Source organism: Aspergillus foveolatus (genome assembly GCF_047715535.1).
Source record: "Aspergillus foveolatus strain CBS 279.81 unplaced genomic scaffold BDW70scaffold_116, whole genome shotgun sequence".
Lineage (NCBI taxonomy): Eukaryota > Fungi > Ascomycota > Eurotiomycetes > Eurotiales > Aspergillaceae > Aspergillus > Aspergillus foveolatus.
The window spans coordinates 1-23995 of NW_027396180.1; the positions used below are offsets into that span (position 1 = coordinate 1).

The 23995-nt window shown below is 50.1% G+C and overlaps 8 protein-coding genes across 8 annotated transcripts; 4 read left to right on the plus strand and 4 right to left on the minus strand.

Annotated features, from left to right (window-relative positions):
* Positions 1-1734: 1734 nt before the first annotated feature.
* On the minus strand, positions 1735-3134 carry BDW70DRAFT_144962 (putative allergen). Its single transcript, XM_073738350.1, has one exon. The coding sequence runs from the start codon at positions 2645-2647 to the stop codon at positions 1823-1825; it is 825 nt and encodes a 274-aa protein (XP_073591182.1). The 5' UTR covers positions 2648-3134; the 3' UTR covers positions 1735-1822.
* A 1093-nt stretch (positions 3135-4227) lies between these two features.
* On the minus strand, positions 4228-4811 carry BDW70DRAFT_144964 (uncharacterized protein). The gene has a single exon (XM_073738351.1). It carries the CDS (start codon positions 4681-4683, stop codon positions 4414-4416), a length of 270 nt encoding a protein of 89 aa, XP_073591183.1. The 5' UTR covers positions 4684-4811; the 3' UTR covers positions 4228-4413.
* A 723-nt stretch (positions 4812-5534) lies between these two features.
* Positions 5535-7997, plus strand: BDW70DRAFT_166157 (transcription factor domain-containing protein; the record flags this gene model as incomplete). The annotated part of the gene is made up of 6 exons (XM_073741920.1): positions 5535-5592; positions 5642-5667; positions 5737-6065; positions 6120-6311; positions 6356-7490; positions 7536-7997. 6 exons carry the CDS (start codon positions 5535-5537, stop codon positions 7995-7997), a joined length of 2202 nt encoding a protein of 733 aa, XP_073591184.1.
* Positions 7998-8036: 39 nt separating this feature from the next.
* On the minus strand, positions 8037-9284 carry BDW70DRAFT_154247 (TauD/TfdA family dioxygenase; the record flags this gene model as incomplete). Its single annotated transcript, XM_073739800.1, has 2 exons — positions 8037-8691; positions 8740-9284. 2 exons carry the CDS (start codon positions 9282-9284, stop codon positions 8037-8039), a joined length of 1200 nt encoding a protein of 399 aa, XP_073591185.1.
* A 969-nt stretch (positions 9285-10253) lies between these two features.
* Positions 10254-11560, plus strand: BDW70DRAFT_14754 (RTA1 domain-containing protein). Its single transcript, XM_073738734.1, has 2 exons — positions 10254-11199; positions 11278-11560. The coding sequence occupies exons 1-2, from the start codon at positions 10432-10434 to the stop codon at positions 11494-11496; spliced, it is 987 nt and encodes a 328-aa protein (XP_073591186.1). The 5' UTR covers positions 10254-10431; the 3' UTR covers positions 11497-11560.
* A 107-nt stretch (positions 11561-11667) lies between these two features.
* BDW70DRAFT_154249 (Zn(II)2Cys6 transcription factor) lies at positions 11668-13150 on the minus strand (the record flags this gene model as incomplete). Its single annotated transcript, XM_073739801.1, has 3 exons — positions 11668-12600; positions 12665-12970; positions 13043-13150. The coding sequence occupies 3 exons, from the start codon at positions 13148-13150 to the stop codon at positions 11668-11670; spliced, it is 1347 nt and encodes a 448-aa protein (XP_073591187.1).
* A 2049-nt stretch (positions 13151-15199) lies between these two features.
* Positions 15200-17227, plus strand: BDW70DRAFT_166162 (S9 family peptidase; the record flags this gene model as incomplete). Its single annotated transcript, XM_073741921.1, has 1 exon — positions 15200-17227. A coding segment is annotated over one exon (1880 nt), but the record flags the coding sequence as incomplete, so codon positions are not given.
* Positions 17228-18814: 1587 nt separating this feature from the next.
* On the plus strand, positions 18815-23946 carry BDW70DRAFT_164552 (uncharacterized protein; the record flags this gene model as incomplete). Its single annotated transcript, XM_073741493.1, has 4 exons — positions 18815-20381; positions 20437-20591; positions 22083-22826; positions 22930-23946. The coding sequence occupies 4 exons, from the start codon at positions 18815-18817 to the stop codon at positions 23944-23946; spliced, it is 3483 nt and encodes a 1160-aa protein (XP_073591189.1).
* Between the last annotated feature and the right edge of the window lie 49 nt (positions 23947-23995).

Consider the following 23995-nt stretch of genomic DNA (forward strand, 5'->3'; position numbering starts at 1 on the left):
TGTCACAGGCTATGGCCTGGATCTTGGTTGTCGGCCATGCCCTCAACCTGGTTCTAAATAAGGTTTCTGCAACATCAGTGTACAGCCTCGGAATTGCGGCCTCGTAGGAAAAGAGATCCATCCTCAATACTTCGGGAAAGAGATCCGTCGGCATGCAAGTCCGGGAAGTCGGAAGTCTTGACGTATGATTGGGAAAGGTCGATAAAAAGGGAGGAGGAAGATATCTGCGTTTCTATCTTTTGTTTCTTTCTCTAAGCTTGTGATATTCGTGAATACAGGACAGCTAGTTGAAAACAATACTACCTACGCCCGTTACAGTGTAGTAGGCTTAAGCTGTATAGTACATTATTGTAGTACCTTTTCTAGATTAAATGGAATCAAGCCAGCAGCTCTAAAACTACTCTGAATATTACTTGGAGTAAATACCTTTGTACAAGCTTCAGGATAAGCCTCAAGAAAGTCAAGCTTATCAATATGGTTGAAGCTATTTCGCATCTTTGTCTCAACCAAGCATCCATATGCCTTTTTCAATGGCAAAAAGTAACTAATATCAAAAGGCTGAAGGTAATTTGAAGAATAAGCAGGCATGCAGATAGGAATAATATTATTCCTACTATATACTTGATCAAATTCAGGTATTAGATAGCTTCCATGGCCATCTAAAACAAGCAGGTAATATCTTCCAGTTGTATGACCATTTGTTGCAGGAATAAGAAGGTTTTGAAGCCAACAAAGGCTAATTTTGTCTGTTGTCCATCTATTATCACTAACTTCGATCCTCTAGTTACCTGGGAGATTTGGATCTTGATACCAGCCCTCTATATAGGTCTTGCCCTTGAAGATAATGCATGGCGGTAACACCTATCCTGTAGAGTTAATATATTTGATTGAAGTTACCCATCTATGATTCCCAGGTTGGATAACTTGATGTTTGCCATATATTTCTGCCGTTGTTACCACTTTTGCAGTAGCAGTTAAGGCCCATCACATATCCAGTTTTATCAAAGTTCTAGATGTCTTCAAGTATAATGCCATGCTGCGTTATAGTAATTTGCACCTGATCAAACCATGCCTTAATAGCCCCGGGTCCTCACATTTAGCACGCCGATAATCATAATATCGAGACCAAGCTGTCTTTAGCTCTGTGTGGCGATCTATGAAATCGTAGACCCATTTCTCACCAACAGTCTGTGCTAGGGTTGAACCACGCTCTGCTAAAAGAAGATTGGCCATTTGTTGGACATGTAATAGCCTAGGAGCTGTTCCATGTAATCCCTAGAGAAGATCTATTGCGAAAGTGATTCCTCTTCATTGGCAGTTAATTTATGGCCATTTGCGCGTATCTCATTGCGATATACTCTACCGCGAACTTGGCCTTGAAGTGTTGAGCGAGGCATATTAAAATGCTTGGCTGCATCATAAATAATTGTAATTTCTTTATTCTTTAAAGCAGATAATGCAAGGAGGTTTCTTCCTTCTTTCTTGATCGAGTTTCTTGAGTTTTGACGCGCTTTTAAGGCATGATTGGTGGTTGAATTACTGCAGTATTCTGATCGCGCGAGATTTGGGAGATGTGGCTGACTCGCTTACCGAATACGTCACATAGCTCTAGATTACTAAAAGACATTAAAAATGTATGTCCTAGCCTGTTCCGGCCGGCAGTCGTAGAGAGCGACGATAAGCAAGGTTGAGAGATATAAACGTAAATGCCTGCTCTTTCGAATCGGAAAAACGCTTTGATATTTTTATGTCTGATTTTAAATTTACAGAAAAGCATCAGTCTATGGTAGTCATAACATGCATCAAGTATTCAATCAGCATTTTAGCCCTGGTAGTCGATAGTAACGTTCAGCACTATCCTTCGATCCTGCTGGATATTCCCACCAATACCACCAATATCAGTCTCAGCCTTCGTATACGCGTTGTCCACCTGGGCAGCACCTGGAGTGATGCTAGAGCAAGTCCCGCTAACCTCTTCGCAGATTTTCATTCCCTGAACGGTCATACCAGCGGCCTGAGCGGTGATCGCAGAGACATCAAACCCAGACCACCCTTGGTTACCGGTGCTGCCAAAATCAAACTCACCCCAGGTCGTAGCGTACCCACCACCAGGGTCAAGAGGCATGTCGGAGCCTGGGGCAGCCGCGAAGCCGCCGTTGGTGTCATCGTCAAAGGCAACATATTTGGTCTCGCCGGAGTTTAGAGTGAGCTTCAGAGCGGAGTGGCCGAACCACCCATCCATCAGGCCGGTAGGGCCGTACTTGTTGAAGAAGTTGATGTCCCAAGGATCACTGTTCTGACCGGAGATCTTGGCGACATATTTGTACTGCTCGGCGTCGGACTCGGAGATTTCGATGATGTTGCTGCCCCAGGGGTCGCCGACATTGCCTTGGTATGTGATGCCGGCGCCTTTGTTGGCTGTTTTCTTACCAAAGCCGGCGGTAGAGAAGGAGCCGGAGCTGGAAGAGCTGGACGAAGCGTCGGAAGATGAGGCGGTGGCAGCGGTTGTTGTCGTAGTGGTCGGGCTTTGACGCCTGTGAAGTTCTTCATGAGCAATCGAGGCGTGACGCCTCAGGTGGCCTTCATGGCGAGCGAATGTGGTAGAGGTCAAGGCTGCCAGCAGCAGAAAAGACTTGGTGAGTTGCATTGTAAATGAGCGTGCGCTTCAAGCGAAGTGTCAAATTGTAGCAAAGTGTTACACTCGGTAACGGTCAAGAATCGAAAACAAAAAGAGTGTCTGAGTTGGATTGCCAGCTATGAAAAGATGAAAAGAAGTTGGATTGCCAGCAATGCAAAGATGAAAAGATCAAAAGTTGTTTGCGATCGAACGAAGGAATGTCCACTCTTTATAGCTAGAGGAGCACTGGGCATCCCCCGCGGCCGCCACCACATTGGCCTTCCAAACTGGATCATGGTGTGCGAGTGGGAGCCACCTTGGTCGAGACTTTTGTGGGACAAGTTGCGTAAGTGATGGCACGCATGCGTGGAGATTCCTCGTTGATGGCTCGGCTGGGGCAGCTATGAACAGATGCCATCGGGTAAGGACACAAGTGATGGGTGATAGGTCATATCTGTTTTAAAAAGCAGTCCCATTGGCCATATCGGCATTGACAAATGGCCCACCGGGATTGTCGCTGGAACTATGATTGGTGGTAGTGGATGCTGTACCTGGATTTGTGCACAAACGCCAATGGAATTTCAATTAGTCTAAAGGTGGCGTCAGTGGCTCAGGCGGGACTGCCACTGCCGAGATCAAGGGAAAGCACGGTAGTACCCTTCGAGCGCTACGTATCCACTGTGAGCTGTGCTGGGCCGGTTTCAAATTATAGCCACATTAGCATCCCTGCTTTGAAGACGGTCAAAGCAGACAAATTCCTAGCAGCGATGGCAAAGAGGCGCCATTCAAATGCCGACTCCGCGAGGAACCACGATTGCTGGAGTGACAAGTCTGGACTTTGATGCAGGGCCTATTCTTGAGAGGCCACGAGACGCCGAGAATCAAGTCGAACAATTGTCCAAAATCCGATCTCAGACACCGGCTAGGAATGGATATGCACGCCCACAGGTTCGAGACCCTGTGGGATTTGGTCTCCACCTCCACATCCACCAGTTTTTTGGTGCTTGCCCAAAAGATGGTTACGTATGTTGAATTAAAAAGAGGATACCCCACTAAGCCGGCATGCGCAGTGTGTGGCGATCGGAAGTTATATGGCAAGTAGTTTGTGTAGCGGCTGCAATGATCATTGGTGTGTCGCACAAAGCAGCCGCAAAGATGAACAAGTGCTCTCGTGGCCCTGCAGGTGTCAAAGGACAGCCGAGTCCTCATCCGTGGCCTGCCAAGTCTGGAACAGGGCCAGAACCAGACTTGAAACCTGGTCTAGCCAATCCGACTGCTTTTCCGCAAAGCAATTCTCAATGATTTTCAAATCGGACTAGTTGCGAACCATGGATCACCCGGGCGAGAATAAACCGGCCGTTGAAAGGGCAGAATTTGTGCTTCTCCAAGTTCCCACAACCGATTGATTGGCATCAGTACCTGACTGGAAACCTGAAGGCTTAACGGACTGGGAAGCTGTACGAAGAGTTGGAGATGAAACTCTGCGAGTCCAAGCGAAGCTTCACACCGTCTTGCTCCTGTTACGTGCGCCGCTCGACGTTGCACCAAGTCCGCAGCGAGATGTAGGTTCACAGAAGCCCAGCTTACGTGCTAGGTTCCACTGCATCGTCCAGCTAGTAGATACGGAGTATTCCAGGAAGAACTGTCAAATGCTCCGATCGGTGATTGTGAAGCTGTCGTGACATTGACAGCCGGCGGTCGAGGCTACCTAAGTCCGTTTAGAACAGCGTTTAGAACAGCGCTGCGTGGGAGTTGCCAGGATAAATCCCAAGCAGTCTGTTGCTAGCTCTGAAACGCTATGGATTCAACGGAACTGTTATCGCTTCATGTTGATTCTTCGCTGTCAGATACAAGCTGGAGCGGAGACCTTGAGAAACCGGAAAGAATACCTCTGCTTCCAGTTCCCAACCGTCCCAAGCCCGAACAGCGCCCGAGCAGCGGCAAAGACCCGCTGCAAGCTCTGCAGCCCGCAGAAATAAGCTGGTGGCCACCATGACCTTGCTTCTGGAAGCCTGGAGAAACCATAGCACCGAGCTCCCGTGGCGGGGCTGGCTGCCCAAGTCCATCCACTCATGTCAGATGGATATCGACCGGTAGGCTGAACTCTGGGCCTTAAAAATATTGAGAAGGTTTGAATGTGGCAAGTGGTGGTGGCGCTCTTTGACTTTATGCCAACCTAGGTTCAGTACGCGGCTGCATGGCAAAGTCTATGCCAGATGACAGTGAAATATCTATTCTCGTAGCTCAGTCCAAGGCAGTAATTTTGACCTAACATTACTGTCTAGGATGAGCGCATAAGAATACTGGCTACGACTTGTCGTTCCCGCCACTCCATAGCAGGCGATCATGGCAGTTGTCGAAAAGGACATCGATAGCGTGTTAGCATTGAAAAAGCCCGGTCGAATGCCTCACGCAATAATATGTCTGTTGAACGAGCGCTGTCCTGAGAAATTCAGCACTTCGCATCTTATGAACATATGTGACTGTTCAATGTACCCATATCATGTTGTGTTCATAATGCGCAGACCAAGTGCTCGGTTCACCTTCCTCATTTTGAATCGACCATACTTCAAACTCTCGTCATTATGAAAAGCTCTCTCGCAATAGCCGTCTAGTTATTGTAGTCTCTTTGTAGAGGTCACGATAGCTAAGATTGTAGTAATAGGTAGGAGTTGTGGCGGAACAGGAGTCATCCTAACTTGTCACGGTGAAGAACACTCCAGGCGAAAATAAGTAGAAAGGGCCAACAGACTCCTTTTGTATAATAGACGAGGATTGACAAGCACTCACCTAGTTGATTGGAAAGTCAATGCCTGAGGGAAGTCGGTCAATGAGGGGCTGGAGATGAAAGAGATGTTTAGGAGAGAAAAACGACGCGGACCCCGCAGCCGACGATCAGTCTTCAACACCTCTGCATATGGACAACAGTCAACAACGGCAGCAACGGCAAAGTCAACGGAGGCGATCTAAGTCGGGTAGGAACTCTTGAGTCAGGCAGTCGATGGAATTGAACTAAATTTCCAGGTTGCAACACCTGTCGTGCTCGAAAGGTAAGTTGGCCGGCATTGGTGTCACTACGCGTCACGTTGATATCGCTGACTTTTTATTCGTTTCTTCAGGTAAAATGTGACGAGCGACCAGAAGGCTGCGCCAACTGTGAAAGACTTCAACTGGACTGTTCTGGCTACGGACGTTCGGCAGTTCAACGCTCTGGTACCCGGAGGGCGCGGCGAACGTACCGATCTTGCACAAACTGTCGGCTGAGAAGGGCCAAATGCTCTGGTGAACGGCCGGCTTGTATGAGGTGTAGGAGTACACACCTTGAATGCCGGTATGGAGATAATGTCGAGCCCGCTTGGTCACAGCGCCTGGCAGGTATTGCAGATCCACCGGAGAGATCGAGCCCACCGGGAGAGGAGACTGAGGGGGAAAGCTCGCCTCTGACATGGTAATGGCATCTGCTACGCTGTAGACCTGAGAAGAACTGACGTATAATGCCTAGGCTGACTTCTTCTGACTTTCCTGACAAGGCGAAAGTGGTGGTCCTGGTTGACAACTACTTCGCTCATGTTCACCCGATTCGTTGTTTTGCCTTCCTCCATAGACCCTCCTTTCTGCGTAGGGTTGACGAAGAATTGTCACCAGATTCGAGTCCAAGCGCCTTACTACACATTGTCTGTGCTATGGGTGCCCAGTAAGTGTTCCGTCCGCACCCCGAGACCCAGCTTAACTTTGCAGATTCTATGGCTTGGAGTGCAGTACAACGTGTCAACAGTTGTCGCCAGAATTCATACTGCGATCGGGCCGGCGATGGGCAGAGAAGGCGTATGAAATGGTCCTGAAGGATTTGGACAAGATCTCCGTCGACAATCTCATGGCCTCTCAACTGCTCTACGACTATGCTTTGCGAGTGGGCAACTTTGCCCAAGCGTTCATGCTCGGAGGCATAACTGCACGCATGGTCCAGGCATTGCAATTAAATCTCGAGTATTCCACCGACGTGCTTTGTAGCGAACCTGGGCTTTCCATCTCCGCGCGAGAAGCGCGCCGCAGACTAATGTGGAGTTGCTTTGTGACCGATGCCCTTCTCGGGAGTGGAGTTGACCAGCTTATGCTAATCGACGAGAGAGACATAAAGATACAACTCCCATGCAATGAGCGGCGGTTCGTCCAAGAAACGGCGTGCGTGACGCGAACGCTCGACGGTGGCGTTCTTGAGTTCCTTCAACCAGACACTATCTCCGTCAATCCGGACCAGAACATGGGAATCATGGCCTATTTTGTCCAACATATCCACATTCGCAAGCAGGTTCTCCGTTATATTAAGCACCTCGATACAGCTATTTCACCTTGGCTTCCAAACTCAGAATTTGCCATCCTAGACAAGGCATGTTGGAACTGGTACGATAATCTTCCGGAGAATCTACAGTTTACGACGTCCACCATTTACGCGCGGAAAGCTTCTTCCCAACTAGGAGCACTCATCCTCTTACACTGCTCTCACTATCAAACCCTGTGTGACCTATATCGCTTAGGAGCCCCAGCTCTGTTTAAGCTGCGTTCCGCTATCGAGTTTCCACCGGAGCAGAGCGAGTTTCTTCAAAAACTGCGGGGGGATTTGTACAACGCAGCTAGAACCCTCGCTACAATCATTGGCGAGGCTGAGCGACATGGACTCCATATTCTCTCGGACACTTGGCTTCCAACCATTACGTACGACAGCTCTCGCATCATGCTGTATTACCTTACCCAGCTCATAGACCCCCGCGAACAAGATAGCAAGGAACTTGTGGTTCAGACAATCCCCTATTTGGAAAGTAATATTCGTGCACTGAAAGCCATGCAGTCGTTGAATGCCGTGTCTGAGCGACTCGTACGTTCACCATAAACCACAAAGCCATGGCTAACTGGCAACTAGTGCACGCTTGCCGAAACTATGTTGAGGCTTCTGGGCTCGGAAGCCGAGATAGTTAGCCCTGGACTAAACATTGTCCCTGATGACCCTTATCCCCCAGATCCAGACGAAGCCGGGAGACAGAGCCCGCCAGGTATTCCGGCTCAGAGTGCACCAGACTACGTGCTAAACCCTCTCACCATCTACCGAATGGCACGAAGAACGATACCTGAACGACATGCGCCAGAACGTATTGCATCAGCTACTAATGGCGCCGTGGCCGATGTTTCCCCACCGATGTTGACAGGGGCAGACGAGTTATCTCTCTTTACCTCGGATCTGGGCTGGACATGGCAGCCAGCAGAAACTGCGATAGACTCCGGTCTCGATCACACGAATCTACATCCTTGGGTGGTTGGGACATCTCTACAACGTGGCGGACAAGAAACAGCTAGCTGGGTTCATCAATTTCCCTTTGCCTCATAACAGCAATATATGCATCAGTAGCTGCTAATCTCCGAGGGTTTATTCTGCATCGATAGGGCATTTTGGTGGCTGGTCGCCGACTTGAATACCCCCTCTTTTCTTATTATCTGCGTCAGCAAATGGGATCTTCCATCCTCCCTCGCTCTGCGGCACCGCCAACCACAATCTCATGAGGTGCCTCTGGGGCCGCGGGTTACCGTCTTCGTCGACTGAACCAGGAGGGTAGTCGGTGTATGCAGTACGGGCATGGAACACATGGGGGTTGTGCAAAAACTGGATATCGCCAGGCTCGAGAATCATATGTAGCGACAGCTCCTTGCACGTTCGCTCTAGAACCTCCATGGCGTACTTTTGCTTGTCCGACAGCGGTGGGATCTGAGCATCAGGGCCAGAGTTGAAGCGAGCCAGCGATGTGGCATTGTTTGGATCAAACTTGCCGTATACTCTTGGGCTAGGGCCAGTTTCAAGCCAGAACACCGCTCCCCTGTACCATGGCAACTGGCCTTCGGATACCTCACCCTTCCGGTCGAAATACCAGTTCGGCTCGGCCAAAGTTCTTACAACGTCGGGGTGCTCACGCTGTAACTTGTTGTAGACGCTGTGGGTTGAGACAATGTCCGATTCACCACCAGAAAGCGACTTCGCAATACATAGAAGGCCAACCAAGTCTCCGGCGTCCGTGTGGAAGAATTGTCTTCGATAGTTAGATCATATCCGACAAAGGAACGACATATAGGCATACCTGGCATTTGTCCGGTAGATGCGGACTCTGAATGTTTGCGTCGGGTCCTCACCGAGATCCTTAACGTGACCAAGCACATGGCCACGTCCATTCTGGCTGACAAAGTACCCCAAATACGTCCCCAGGCCCATGTAAGCGACAGCGGCCTTGTGAAGCCCCCATTGCCGGACAGGCAAGTTCCTGAACCGGAAAAACCCCTTTCCGTTCAACAAGTCCTCGCGCAGTGCATCCAGTCTAGCGGAGAGGACAGGAAGCGGAAATAAAGTCCTAGTAATGCCGGTCAAGGGCGTGCCCGAATCGATAAAGCGGTCCGCCGCAGCACTTATTTCCGCGTTCTCCTCGTCTGTGAAGGAATGTGTCCAGCGCTCGGGGCTATCCCTGTACTCGGCAGCATCCCAGACAGTCGGGCCGGTCATTTGTTTGGGGAACTCATCATATGGACGGACGAGCGACCAGTCTGGTTCGTGCTGCCCGGAGGTCTTGAGCCCGTCGGGGAACAACGACAATGGGGCGGTTGAGGTTTCAGTTGTCACAGTTGAAGACATTCTCGCACATTTAAAGCTAATCCAATGGTTCATGGACTTTTCAGAGACTGTGACGGTGTATTAATACCTGTGCTGCGGAGTATGGGTTGGGGGAGGACGCGCGGTTGTACGCTCCGAGCGGACTTAGAGCCGACGGTCCAAGCGACGATCCGCTCTATACACTTTCCAACGATACACTTCACGCGATCCTATCAACATCAGCGAAAAATATGCAGCTATTATGACTATTTGAAGTCTCTTCTACACTCTTAATGCAAAAATAAGACTGCCATAAAGTCATTTTGTGATGGGGTATTACTGTTCTGCACCGCGGACGAAATAAGCGACGTCGCTTCCGATCCGGTCAGCAGCGTCACGCCATTCAGGCTAATATATAGCAATGCATCAGGTCGCTGCATCAATGTCAGATGCCTTGTATGGACTGACTCTAACTCACCATAAAAAGCTCTTTTCTCAACAGTATTTTAACAAGTCCCTCCCAAACAAATGACGTACTGAGCATCAAGCCTTATTATTCGGGAAATCTCCCACTTAAAGGCTGCGTTGAGGAGGCATGATACGAAGCAGAACGAGAAAGTGTGTGAGTTCCAGCACGGAGCTCCCTTTTTTCTGTGGGATAAGACACTGGATCTAACAGTTGATATCTGGCTAGCATATCATTGTATGCACACTGCCCTGGTCACGTGATCTGATCGCGTGGTCGCCGCATTAGTGCCTGTTAACCATTTCGAAAAGCGATATTCAAGCCTATGACAAGCCGCAGATTTCAGATACCAAAGACAGCCCAGCATTGACGGAGTGCATCTAGCCCAATGCCAAGATGAGCGTGGTCGACTGCCGGGGCTGTGCTCGCATTCTAAACGAGGACCAATCAGATCGCTGTCACGATCATTATAGTATACACCACAGCTCTCGCGTTTTTGCGTTCCATGAATCTGCTTCCGTATATGTTAATGCACTGCTAGTTTCAGAAATGTCAACGTGCAATGCGAGGAAACGAACTCAGCCTTGAGCCAGGCAGACAAATTATGCCCTTTGATGAACTATCCCTAGCCGTGCTATATATTAGACATTGTCGCCGTGCGAAATCATAAAGTCCATTGACGCCAAACTACCATTCCCTTCAAAACATTGATCGAGTGTCAATATGTATATCAAGCAGCAACTTTTCCAAAAACGCGATACAGACGAAGAAGACTGGAGCGTCTTCTTCTACAACCCCTCGCTGGCAGCCACAGTCCTCTTCAGCATCCTCTACGTGATTCCGTTCATCTACCACATATACATTTCCTACAGCGCCCAGAAGAAGACAAGCAACAAGTACTTCCGCTGCAGTTACTCCGTCCCTATCATTATAGCCGCCGTCCTTGAGATCATCGCGTACGGACAACGCGCGGCGTCAACGCAGTCAACGCAAGACATTGGACTTTTTGCTAGCAGCCAGACATTAATTGTCCTTGCTCCGGTACTGGTTTGTGCGAGTTTGTATGTGCTCCTGGGGAGGATTATTCGGTCGACGTGTGCTTTCCAACGCCGGGACCAGGACCAAGGTGCGAGGAGACGAGTGACTGGTACCGGTACGGAAGAAGAAACTGGCGAAGCTGAAAAGCGCACAGAGGTCAAAGTTGGCGGCATAGTGAGGGTTTCGTACCTCCCAAAAATCCTCATCACGCTTGATGTCGCTGCAATGCTTACGCAGGGCGGTGGGAGTGCGATTGCGTCGGCTGGGGAGTGGAAGGGGACGCTGGAGGATATCGGAACGAGCGTGCTGATTGGGGGGCTGGCGCTGCAGGTTGCTACCTTTACAGTATTTCTGAGTGTGGTTGTTTCATTCCATCAGAAGATCCTGAGACACGGAGAGGAGGGAATGGGAATGGTGTTGAGGGGGGTTTATATTGGGGGATTGTTCATCATGGTATGCCCTTTTTTTGATTCTCTGGTCTCCTCCTCTTGCAAGTTCAGAGGACCTGGATGCTAACAAGTATTTTTGCAGATCCGCTCCATCTTCCGCCTCATTGAGTTCGCGCTTGGAACGGAGTCGTACATTATGACGAACGAATGGCCGCTCTATGTCCTTGAGGCTGTGCCGATGCTCGTTGCGTTTATGGTTTTGGGCTGGTATCACCCATCTAGATGGCTTCTAGCCAAGAGTGCTGGTGTGTCGAAGACTCAAGCGTGGTACGAGCGATATAAGGGCGGGTTCTTTACCTGAGCAATGGGTTGAAGTGAGGGAAATTCCGGTGAGTAGCCGTACTATGACGAAGTTGATATATTTATTAGTAGCGGATTCAATTAGTGTATAGTCCAGGTTCTGGTGTTTCAGATGATGTGGGAGATCGGTCAATGTGTTTCTCTTTGTTTATGTCTTTTGGTTGAAGATCTGCTATATATTGTACGTCTCCTTTATATCCAGCGGCAGCCGCCTCCCCAACCATTCCATAAACCCCTGCAGCTCATGCCACCACTGCGGGAACTGCCTTTTATGCTTTTCAACTTCAGGAAGCAAGTCGACCGCAATATAGCTGACCAAGTCTCTCACTAAGTCCTTCATCTCCTTCGGCAACGCCGTATATATCTCCTCCGCCCACCGGTAGATCAGAAAATGCCCACCTGTGTTAGCAATCTTCCGCTGATGCGAAAGCTCAAAGTACACCGGCCTCATGAACGTGTCGATGGCGATGTAGTGCGTAAACAAAGCGCGCGAGATATGGTTATCTGGCTTCACAAACGCCATAAACTCGCCGTTGCTCATCTCCTTCCAGCTCATGTAAATGCCCGCCAAGGCGATGAACGCCTGTCTCTGTGAAATAAGTAGAGCCTCATAAGCTGCCCTCAAGGTATGATAAAAGGAAACGTGCACCGGACTATCTAGATGCAATCGCAATGCTTCCAGGCTCTGCATACAAGCCCTCACCGTCTCCACCTCCGTCACCGCCTGCATCTCGCCGGGGAGCCAGCTCGTGATCATCTCCAACATCTCCCCCTGAGACTGCAACTTAAAAATCATGCTTTCCCTGCTCTGCTCAAAGTACCAATCTGTAACTAGCCCGCAACCGCGCACCATGACCGCAAAATCGATCACCCCGTCGGCCATATGGTGCGCCTGGAATGTGAGCGTATAGCACGTTGCCAGTGCGCCATCCATTTCGAGGACCGTACAGGATGGTCCTTTGGAAAGGGTGGTACTCAGCGCCTGTAGAGCTTTTCCGCGGTGTGCGATGGCGAGTTCGTGGTACTGCCGTCCATGGTTGTTGGGTGTTATGAGGGCGCAGTGCGAGGCGCCGAGGGAGAGGGTAGAGTGGAGGAGGGGGGGACACTGTATCAACGCATAAATATCTACTACCAGACATATATTCAAGAAAGATCTGGAATGAGCATACATCATGCGCAAACGCAGGGATGGTCGATATCCAGGTTCCCTCGTCCCCGAAGGGGAGATGCGGCCGTGCGTGGACGAGAAAATGGTGCCAGAAGCGGAGATCATCGCCCGAGAATGGAGTTGCTGTGATCCGGGCGCTCGAAAGAGATGTATATGGCGATGAGGATCGTCCGTCGTTAGGTGATACTGACGCTGATGTTCGGTGGTATTGTACCGCGGTGTAGGGCTCGGTTTTAGGAGGGGGTGGGTAAACGCATTCTAGCTCTTTAAATATACAGTTTTCACACGCGGGTTTTGCTTCTGAGCACTGTCGTGGAAGGTAACCAATGAGCATGATATTCGCATCGTTTGAAGAGGCTGCGTCTTGGTCGGACCATACCTTGATCCTCCGATTCTTGCAGTTGTAGCAGCCCCTGCGGGACTTGGTATGCGGTCTTTTTAACCTGTTCATCTGGGTCTGTGCCTGCGGTGGGGTGGCTTTTAGCATCAGGGCGTTGTAGGGTCGCGAGGGCATTGCAGGAGGCAGTCTTTGGCTCAAGTTAGAAGCAGGAGACGACGAATAGAGTGATGATGGACCAGGAAGGATGAGAAAGCTCGGCCAGATGTCCTGCATTTACTCGACCTGCATGGCTTAATGTCTCGCCAGGTTGGGACTGAAAATAGTACCAAAGAATTTGAAAAAGAGATCAAGTCAAGGGTCACAGCCCGAGCTGGCCGCTTAAGATCTGGATCGAGACCCTGAAGGCAGCACCGTTTCCCTGAATACGAGCCTCGCCCGCTGGGCCACCAATCGGGGCCACGGCCAAGAACATATGTCAGACGGAGCCTCTGCTGGTATTGGTCAAGATTCTGTCTTCAGAGATCTAAGAATAGTTTCGTCATTGAGTAGTCTGATGTTTTTCAGTATACGGCGGTCAAAAGAGAAGTGATGTCATGGAGAGGATCTATAAGCAAGAGTAGGAGCAGTCACAGTCCTTCCACCAAGGAATCAATGCTCTAGGGCCTAGATTGATACGCAATTAACTCGGAGAAAAACTTGCACGTACTGAGTATGTCTATCGATATTTTTCGACATACTACAAAGAGGCGACTCAGCGAATCGAACACCCCAGCAGCTCCCCGTGAAGTTGAATCCGCCGTAACTTTATCCTGCTTCATGATAAGAAAAATTACTACTACTAAAAATATATCTGGCTTTTGATATATAGTATTTATAGTTTATAAAAATCCTCCTATTACTTAACGACCATCTGTCCAATCTAATTGGCCAATCTGTTCTTCAAGCGATTGACGTATTTCAAACTTTGTTTCGTCAATCATATTCTTGTCGTACGTTCATCCTGCCTGGTTTTGTATTGGTGACGCCGTCGAGCTCGTCCGTCAGTCGGAGGTGAAAATGCTTGAAATGGATGGTAGACACGTCTCTATAGCCTGGTAGACTGTCTATCCTTCTTCTTAAGAAGACCTCTCAAGGTCCAGTCTCCGCCGATACGTGAAAAGACCGCCTTGGACTGCCTCATCTTAGTCTGAAACTCGAATCAGTTGTTCTGGCACTGTCGACTGCATTGTCATCTGCTACTTGAAGGGCACGATGCAACCGGAACATAGTTAACCTGATTGAGAGGCTAGCGAAGCATACAAAGATCCTCTCGTCGGGCACGTCAAGGCCCTCGCAAGCATCATAATGGACTGACTTCAAAGGACTGCAGAGAGAAGGAACCCTATGGAGCAGAAGTACAGATGCTAACCATAAAGCATACTGGAGGGTTCAGACACTGGCCAATCGACAATAGAGCCCCAAAAGTGCAATAACGTGCGCATCTACAAACTTTTGCTGTAGTGGCAGGAAAGAGCAGGGAATCCAAGACATCTTAGGCTCACTGGCCTATCTCGCAAAACCTTTTTACAGAATCCGCTAAAGACCCATTACAGCCTGAAGCTTCCCCAGCAGAGGAGACGCGTTAAGTCTACCCTCACAGATATGCCAGTTACTATGATTTATGATGGCTATCACAGCACATCATTCGTTACCGGAGTTGAGTATGATATCAAGCACAAATGCAGGAAGAATGGCTGAATGTCTGAGACAGGTTAAGGGGCACATGTACCTAGAGTAACTACATACTGAAAGCATGAAATACGGGGAAACCCGAAAATAAATCGAACCAGCGGGGAGTCTAGCAAGCCCTAATTAGTAGCCATTAGCGTGAGAAAAAAGAATAACCCTAGTCAGCACTTTGGTGATGATTCTAGCAGAGGCAAGCATTAGACTGTTATCCCCACCCTTGGTTAAGCGCCGCTCGTGATTATACGATGCTTATCATCTAAGCCTGTATAGTATAAGATTGCCCAGTCCCTATTTGCAGCGTGATCGCTTGGCTGCACCTTTAATCACGAGTATTCGCGATGGCGCAAGATGACACCATCACCCCCGCACGTTCATCAGCCTTGAGCTACTAAGACTTTAATTCCATGCCCGCTCTTTATGCCTCATCCTACTCACCTCTACGCCAAATTATCAATTGTAGCGCCTACAGTATGTCCTCGCTCGCGCAATCCGCCGCACTTTCGGCATTGGCGGACCTGAAGCTGCCAAAGGACGTCCACATCTCCCCCGACGGTTCGAAAGTCGTGTATGCGCTCGAGCGATTCTCGGAAAAGGACAGAAGGCCTCTTTCATCGCTTTGGATTGCGGATGTCGGTATAGATCACTCTGCGCGTCAGATTACGTCGGGGCTATTCAGGGATGAGAAGCCGAGGTGGTCGCCCGACGGGCGGTTCATTGCTTTTCTGTCAGATAGGGGCAGAGAGACCCGTGTGATCTATCTGTTGGGCATTGGAGGGCTTGGAGAGGCGTATCCTCTTACTGAAGATAAAGACGCGAGGCGAGTGCAAGACTTCGAGTGGAGTGCCGATGGCAGATATATCGCGTTCCTCAGTAGAGAAGGGGGTGACGATGAGAAGGAAGTCGACGCGGACGAGCCATTAGTCTTTGGAGAATGCGAAGAAAACAGCAATCAGCGTCTTCGCATCGTCGATGTCGAGCGACGACGCCTTCGGGCTTTGACACCTGCAGACCAGAATGTGGCTCTCTTCTCATGGAGTCCAAGCCCTAACACGACAGAACTCGCATATACCGTCGCCGATCCATCTGCGCTGCACTCTAGCAGCAGCCAGATCGATCTCGTCTCGGTTGAAACCGGCTCAAGAAGGAGATTCATCAGCACGAACAGCCCCATCACCTCGTTGGTGTGGACGCAGCCTGGTCGCCTCCACTTCATCGCTCGCCCAACACCACCATACACACAACCCTCCGTTTACGAAGCCCGCATCAAGTCAAAGCAGTACGGGAGTTACTTTGGATGGACTGGAGAAGCCATCTCGTTACACCGAGCACGGCATTCGGCCATCGCCTGCGTGAGAAACCCCACCCACGAGTCCGCGCACGCATTAGGGGTCCAGAGCATGGCCTGGCCTTTCTCGAGCTTCTTCAACTCCGAATATGAAATCACCTCCTTCGATGCGTACCGTCATCCGGACCCAGATGATTTCACCCTCGTCCTCGCGCGGAGTAGTCCGCAAGTCGCAAACGAGGTGTGGTCTGTCATCATCAAAGATGGCAGCAGCCGGAGTCTCGTGAAACTCTCATCCCACAATTCGGCCTTTGACGGGTTCCGCTCAAAGCGTATCTCAGCAACTGGCCCAGATGGCTGGGAGTGTGATGGATGGCTCTTTACACCCAAGCCAGTAACTTTCACCCGCCGTCTGCCGCCAACAGTTGTCCTGTTGCACAGCCATTCAACGCTGCCGTCCTTCTCAGTAGGCTCTCACCTCGACGTCGCATATCTAACAACCGCTGGATACGCAGTATTGTGCCCCAATATACGTCCAAGTGGTAGTGGCGGAGGCGGAGGCGGGATAAATGAGCGCTACGCGGACGTCCTGGTGATTCTAAAGAAAGCCGTCTCAGAGAATCTCGTGGACGAGTCCCGGGTTACGATTAGCGGATGGTCGGATGGCAGCTTTCTATCTTCTCTTGCGGTCATACGCAACGAGTTCAGTTTTCGCGCTGTTGTCTGCGGTGGAGGAGTCCCTGACTGGGGTCTTGTAGATGCAAATACTAACCCCCTGTGGCTCAGACTTGATGCAGAGGATAAAGATGACGGGTATGTCTCTGGGGAAGATCAATCCAAGGGCGGAATCGAGAAGAGCACGCCTCTGCTTCTCCTGCACGGTCGCGAGGATGACCAGGTTCCCGTATCCGGGCCGCTGGCGTTCTGGCGGCAGCGACAGCGATGGAATGGACCGGTACAGATGGTGCTATATCCCAAAGAGAAACACGTTATTCGAGACCGGAAACACTTGCTTGATCTCTGGACAAGAGTGCTGGGGTTCTATGAGAGGCATTTGGCTTAGTGTGATGGAGCTGCTAGTTCAAAGTCATGCCCTTTCTTCTTTTCGTCTTTATTTTTCCTGTCATTTTCCTTTCTTTTCTTTCTTTCATTTTCTTTACAGGGTTAAACAGGGTTGAACTCGCACTGCTCTGATTTATTCTTGCTCTTAAGCGTAGACGATCCGGGGTGAGCAGGACGGAGTATACTATTCAATGAATTCTGTGTATGCAGCCATTCATTTATGACAGTAGGGTTTACTCTAGCTGTACGGAAAACGTCACATGTGGCTATCGTCCAGGTTCACCCGGGTAGTTGGGTCTTCCAGAACAGTACGTAGCTAATGCACCCGCCTGTACTTGCTTTCCATGCACAACCTTCTTGTCCAGTCATACTCGACCCTAGTCTATATTGAGAAAATATACCGCTAACCCAAAAAGGAGACACACCTTCCAGATTAGTCTATTTCCAAGCTGACAGTATAAAAGATCGCCAACATAAGCACCGGGGCATAATTTTGAGAAGACTGTCGACCAGGACGCTGTAAGAAAAAATCAACTGATCCTTCCTCAACAATCAACTTAAACTCTTTTGCACGTTTCTTTCTTGAAACCTCGAAACCTGTAGCAGCCGCGCCCCATTACCTGAACCAAGGTATGAACTGGCCGACGGAAAACACCTTAGCATTAATTACGCTCCTCATCACCATCCCGACCTCTCTCATCGGCGTCTGGGCGATTATCAAGTGCTGGAGAAAACATTTCTGCCAAGCAAACAATAGGAGCAGAACAGAGGTTCTTCCGAAGGCCCTGAATGCGATCTGTCTGCACCAATTCCCGAATCGACCCGCGCTGAGCCCTAACTCCTTACACTCTTCACGATATGGTCTACTGCCGTCCCCTCATGTCGTTCGTAGGTTACATCGCGAATGTATTGTTGATATTTTCTATGCTAATAGCCGCTTACCTAGGCTATGAGAGCCTTGAAATCCGTCGCCCGATTTTCAAACCATGGGAGTAACGCGAGTCCATCTATGCGCTGAGCGAGTCTTTCGAATGTTCGTCTACTTAGTATACCGTGACTCTAACCCGGGATGAGACCATGGCGTTCAGCTAGGAGAATCATTCAGGATTGAAGGGATAGTTTTTTTTGTGGATATGTTGATGGTCCCAACGGCTCCCTCAAGCTTCCTCGGCTCCTTTGCTTATTGTTGTGGCCAGTTCTGCATGTAGTACCTATTCCCACTGTTACCTCCTGGGCATCATTGCCCTTTGGGTTTCAGTTCTATTTCACACGAGGTATACTGCCGCGTGCCTGTACTGATAATATTGATAGAAGGACGATTTTTTGAGAGGTTGTAACCGTGAAGGGGCTGGATATCCCGCTATTTTGGCATGTTTCTCGATTCCTCCTGTTCTGTAGGGCATTTGTGGATGCTCTTCTCCTGAAATATGGGGTCTTTTCTTAGCACCTTTCGAACGGCCTAGCCCTCACACTCCTCGTCGGACCCTTGCGCTAACCCGTAGAGGGCCTGAAGTGTTATTTCTAAGGTCACATCGGGTGTCTTCCGCTGTGATAACCGAGGAGGCTAACATTTGTAGGGTAGTGACTCACAGTGCTCATTGCTGCACCGCCCCGTTCTATGCAGGGATTACTTAAACCTCGTGGTTCCCAAGGAAGAAAGCCCAGGTCACCATCATCAGATCCACTGACGATCTACTTACGATCTACTCGCGATCAACTGACAACACTAAAAAAACATGATCCCCGAGGCTCTGCAGCCCAGGGCCCTTCTGGCTCCTCCGCGCACCCTCGCCTCGCACTTCCGCACACTTATAGCCGCAGATGCATCGATAGAAAACCTTACTTTCATCGACAGGTGCATCCTCGATCAGATCCATACAGAGGCAATTCCCTCGTCCGTATACGAAGTCTGGCTGTCGTTGACGTGCCGGTACAGTCAGCAATTTACCGTCGCCGCACTCACAAATCCATCGTGCGGGGTTCGTTTTGTAGCTAGACATTTTGCCCGCCGTCTTTTCTTGAGCACTCACTGGAAAGAGCGAGGATGGGACTTTCTCGGCGGTGCGCAAGGAATCAAAGGCATCCTGGATAGCTTGCCCTTGATGGAAGCGCGACTCCTGCTCAAGCTCATTTTTGGGCGCTGCCAGGTGGTTCCCGACAGAAAAGTGGTGTCAGTGTGCATTGAGGAGTTCCTCGATCTTGTTGAGGCCACGGATCCTTGGTTGTCGAGGACGCTGTTGTCCCATGTATCCCACTTATACGCGTACTGTAGCGCTGAAAGAGTCGAAGATATGCTTCGATCTCAGTCGCCAAAGTGTCCAGAGCTCCTCGAATATACGTCCCGCGTCCATACTCCACTTCTACGGCGAATAGCCATTGGAAGAGTAGAAATGCCCAAGGAAGTGCGGCGTAAGACCCTCCAGCAGTGTCAAACCGCATTGCTGAGATCTAAAGAACCATATGACCCCATCTATTACCAGGACGTGCAGCTCACCCTTACCCTGACTCCGGGACTACTGTTTGGCATGGACCTCTTGACGGCCCTGGAAAAAGAGCCGGAAATGCTCAAAAGCCATGCACTTGAGCGGTTGGTGGAGGCAATGGCGAGACAGGGGATCCGAGATAAACTGCCGTTTGGATCACTGTTGAGGATTTTGAGTCAAGGGTTTGCTGTTCTCCAAGCTAGGGCAATGAGGCTCCTCAGTACAACCTCCGGCTGGCTTTCGCGTGCTCTTTCACGGGATATTGTTCAGTTCTGGTCGATCTCACGCTTTGGAGGAGTGAAAGGTTCCCACGAAGGCCTGGTAGGACAGTACCAGAAGAGGCGGCGCTTGAAAGACTTGTCAGCATACCAGGTCGAACTGGAGGACTGTTTGATCATGAGGGTGCTGCAAGTGCAGGACGAGAGCTTCCAGAATCAGGGTGAAAAACATGGACAATCCTCTGAAACCCTCAACAGCCTTCTTTGTCTCGTAAATATTAGAGGAAGAAAGGAGTTCCTTCAATTAGTTTGTCGACACTCCCCCACCCTGGGCTTTGACCTCACAGCCTGGCCGCCGTCTCAGAGAGAGCAAGAACTCATGCCTTGCTGGGATCTGGATGTCTTGGATAGGCTGCGACCTGACGACTCCGAGTCCCTCTTTGGCCGGTCACTCCATATCTATCACTGCGAGGAGTTCCTTCCAAGCTTTGACAGCAGAAACCCGGAATTGAAAATGCCATCTTGGGAGGCACAGTGTCTACTCTGGGCAAGTTGGGAATCGGCTACCCCTAAACGAAAAGGGTTCCCCATAACCCTCAAAGGTAAGCAGGACCTTGCCCTCCTTACGGCTCCCCCCATTTTACTGAGAGAATTTAGTCCTGGGTGAGATGAAGCAGAAATCGATGCGTGCGCGCGAGCCCGCTGAGCGTCTGCGTTGGGCAACGTCGGCTGTCAAACTGGCAGCGAGAACGAGCTCCATTGATATCTTTGCCGAGATAGTTGAATGGACTAGTAGATACATCCGGGACCCAGTGAGTCAATCTCATGCATCTCAGACTCACTCCTGACTAACCCTTGGGGACAGCTGGTATTTCCTGACTTGATGTACGAGATCATCGACCGCTGCCCTTTGATGCTCTCCTGTAGAACTGCTACACATGGAGAGGCATCTGTGCCCAGATCAGACCTAGAACGAGAAACGCAGACCGGGCATAAAATTCTGGATGGTCTCCTCAAAACATGTTTGCTTCTACTGCGTGAACCATGGGCGCGGTCTTCAATATCTAAAATTACAGGTCGGATCTGCCACATGTTTTCTGCCATCGTTGGTTGCAGAATGGAATCGGTAAGAGACCTGGCCCGGGGCGAGTCATTCACTGAGTGTGAACTGGCTGAAATACTCCTCGACCCAATAATCCCGGTCCTGATGGAGTACGAACGACAAGGCAACTTGAACAGATGTCAGATGGAGTGGTCCATCCGGTTTACTCTTATCACCTTGCCTGTTTCCTAGAGCGCCTACACTTCCAGAACTGACATTCATGGACCGACTCGCAAAAGCACGAGACGAGATTTGGCAGCGACACCGGTCTCGACAAGATCCAGACGTGGTTAAACTCAACCCTGGTTTGCCGCGAGGGTTAGCGATCCAACATCTAGTTTACACTTCGGACTGGCTCCACCTGGTAATGAAGCACCAGATCACGCGCCCTTTCTCTCGTCAAGAGCCAACGAGGTACTTTTTGGAGCGGTCAACACCGTTATGCTTGTCATGGAAGATAAAGAAACGCATATCGGTGGATTTGTGGACTGTCTCGGGTTCATCGTCCGTGCTCTCCTTGAAAATGATAACCCTGCAGATAGAAACCGCGATGTTCTGTGTGTGTGGGAGCATTATTCTGAGATTTTGGAGCCGTATCCAGACTACCTTTATCTTTTTCAAGACTGCTGGTCGCTAAGATCCGGCATCGAGAGCATATAGGGGAGGCCCTTGATACTATTCAGCCACCTGGTCCTTGTTTGGCGGTCACGCCCAGGATATCCGCGGTTCCCTCAGCATCAGAAACAGGCATGATTGAATGGGATCCCCAGGAGGGTGATTATCCTCTTTCGAAGAAACCGTTCAAGGACATGGAAGAGACTCTGGACAGAATACCCTGCACAGTTCTCAATTGCCGCTTGGAACGGGGCATACCCTCACAATTCCCTTACGTGCATGTCAGGAAGCTTCCAGCTCAAGCAACACCTCAGTATCTCTCGATTTGGTCGCCTGCTTCCGATTCACAAGCAAAAGCCAGTCAAGACTTTTCACGCTGCATACAAGACTCTGTTGTCTTAGCAGCCCTCTTGTTTCTAGACACTTATACCAAAGATCCGGGGATCCTGCGAGCAAAATTCCCTGACGTCGACTGTCCGCGGTATCCTCCCATACGTCTGGCAGACAATTTCATTGCGTTCCACACCAGGGAAAAGCTCGAAAAAGCATTAAGCCCACCGATAGACGCTTTGAGAAGCTCCGCTAGGCGAGTCCCTTCACAAATCCTGCGAAATCTTATCTGGTCATCTTGGATACGTTGAAAGCTGAACCCAATGCCCCGACGTACTCAGCCCTCCTGTTCGGCACGTTCGATCTGATCGAGATTCTGCTCTCCAGCGATAAGCCGCAGCTCGCCGTTGACATCATGATTCGAGTGTGGAAAGATTTTCCGGGGGAGTCTTCGTTCCACCGGAAAATAAGCCTTGTCAAGCTTGGACGTGTCCTTTTCCCCGAGCAGGGACGTGAATTGATGTCGCGATTCGCTGGATACGTATGCGATGCGCTACAGGCGCAACAGGACCAGAACCAGCAGCAGCCCAAAGAGAAGAAAGGTTTCATTAAAGTGACAACGGCGAAAATGCTTGCGCAGGCTTTGGCTGAGGCAGACTTTCTTTCTCAAGCAGACAGGATGGAAATATTGCAGAAAATGTTCAGTTCGGCTCGTCACGTTGACATCCGCAGGGAAATCGTGGCTGCACTCTTGAACCTTGTCGGCAGCTGCGAGAATCCTGAGCCATACAAGGTCTTTGCTTCGATTGTTTCTTCAGTCACAGGGCCAAACGAGCGCGCTGTCACTACCGAAGTCGAATGGGAGATGGCGGAAAACCCTGAACGAGGGGGCCCGCTACCCTATGTCGCACCACTCACTGAGCGTCCGGTTTTGAACTCGGCGTTTTCAGCTGCCTTTTGGAGTATCCCGGAGAAGTTACGGCCAGAATACGTAGAGAATGTATTGCTGCCTCTGTTGCAGGAATCCTCACGTCAGCACACGAAATGGATAGCTGCGATGGCCGCTAGACTGGGACTCTCGCTTTCGGACCTAAACATAACAGAGGACGAGATTGGACCCTTCATTCCAGATCTCACAAATAAGATTTTTTTGGCGATGGACAGAGTATCTCCCAGAGTCATTTCTACGACAGTTCCACCGTCCCTGGGCGCTGAGCTACCTCCACTACGAATCCTTCGCTCGCATCGACAGCGCGCTCGCAGTAACGGCCGAAGCGCCTCTCAAGGATAGTAATGTCCGAGATCACTGGGAAATTTTCTTTGCATCTCTGTGCGGTCGTCCTGCCATCTACAGCCTAGAGAAGCTCCTTTCCCAATTCGTCAAAGGGGGCTCAAAAGCACTGAATGGGTTGAACACTGCGCTGATTCTTGAAGAGTTTGAGTTCTGCGCCGAACTTATTATTCGAAATCCAGTCAAGTACAACCGGTCTGTGAAGAAGTACATTCTGCACCCAGAATATACACTAGAGCCATTCCGAGCTCTCAGGGATAGCCGCATACAATCCGTCTCTGACGTGAAGGAGCCTGCGGACAAGGCGCAGATCTACCACGATCTGACAGACGCTATGGCTCGAGTCATCAGTGTCTGTGAGACCGTTCGCAGGGAAGGCTGGTCAGCAACGGACTACCCAGTGACACTCCCCTCCCAGTTCGAATACCATGCCCTACTACTCCCTTCTCCTATCTACAACCCATCTGCCTCGGAATCTCACTCTGCAGCGGAGATATTCATATCTGCACTCGTTGACCTGATCATCAAGAACTCGGCCGATTCGACCTTGCTGCTGAAGCTCGACTCGTTCCAGTCGGTCCTGCGGGAGATTCCTTCCGCAGACCTTAAGGCTTGCATGCTACGTCTTGGATGCGTATGGCGCGAGCTCGAGAAACAAAATCCCATCATTATATGTGTTGGAGTAAAATTAGCGCGCTCATTACTGGATAACATGCGGTCCGATGAGGCCTTCTTGAAGCGGGATGTGGATATATTGGGGATGATAGAGGAGTGGAAGAAGAATGACGTTGAGTTTGTACGGCAGACCGGCTGGGAAGTTGAATTATGATAAACCTGCTTATTTCAAGCGTATTTTAAATATCAGATGCTGGACTAGT

Coding starts and splice junctions, on each gene's coding strand:
- BDW70DRAFT_144962 (XM_073738350.1), bottom strand. CDS start 2,647: ATGCAACTCACCAAGTCTTTTCTGCTGCTGGCAGCCTTGACCTCTACC.
- BDW70DRAFT_144964 (XM_073738351.1), bottom strand. CDS start 4,683: ATGGACTTGGGCAGCCAGCCCCGCCACGGGAGCTCGGTGCTATGGTTT.
- BDW70DRAFT_14754 (XM_073738734.1), top strand. CDS start 10,432: ATGTATATCAAGCAGCAACTTTTCCAAAAACGCGATACAGACGAAGAA. Junction 11,200..11,277: donor TTGGGGGATTGTTCATCATG/GTATGCCCTTTT, acceptor GTATTTTTGCAG/ATCCGCTCCATCTTCCGCCT.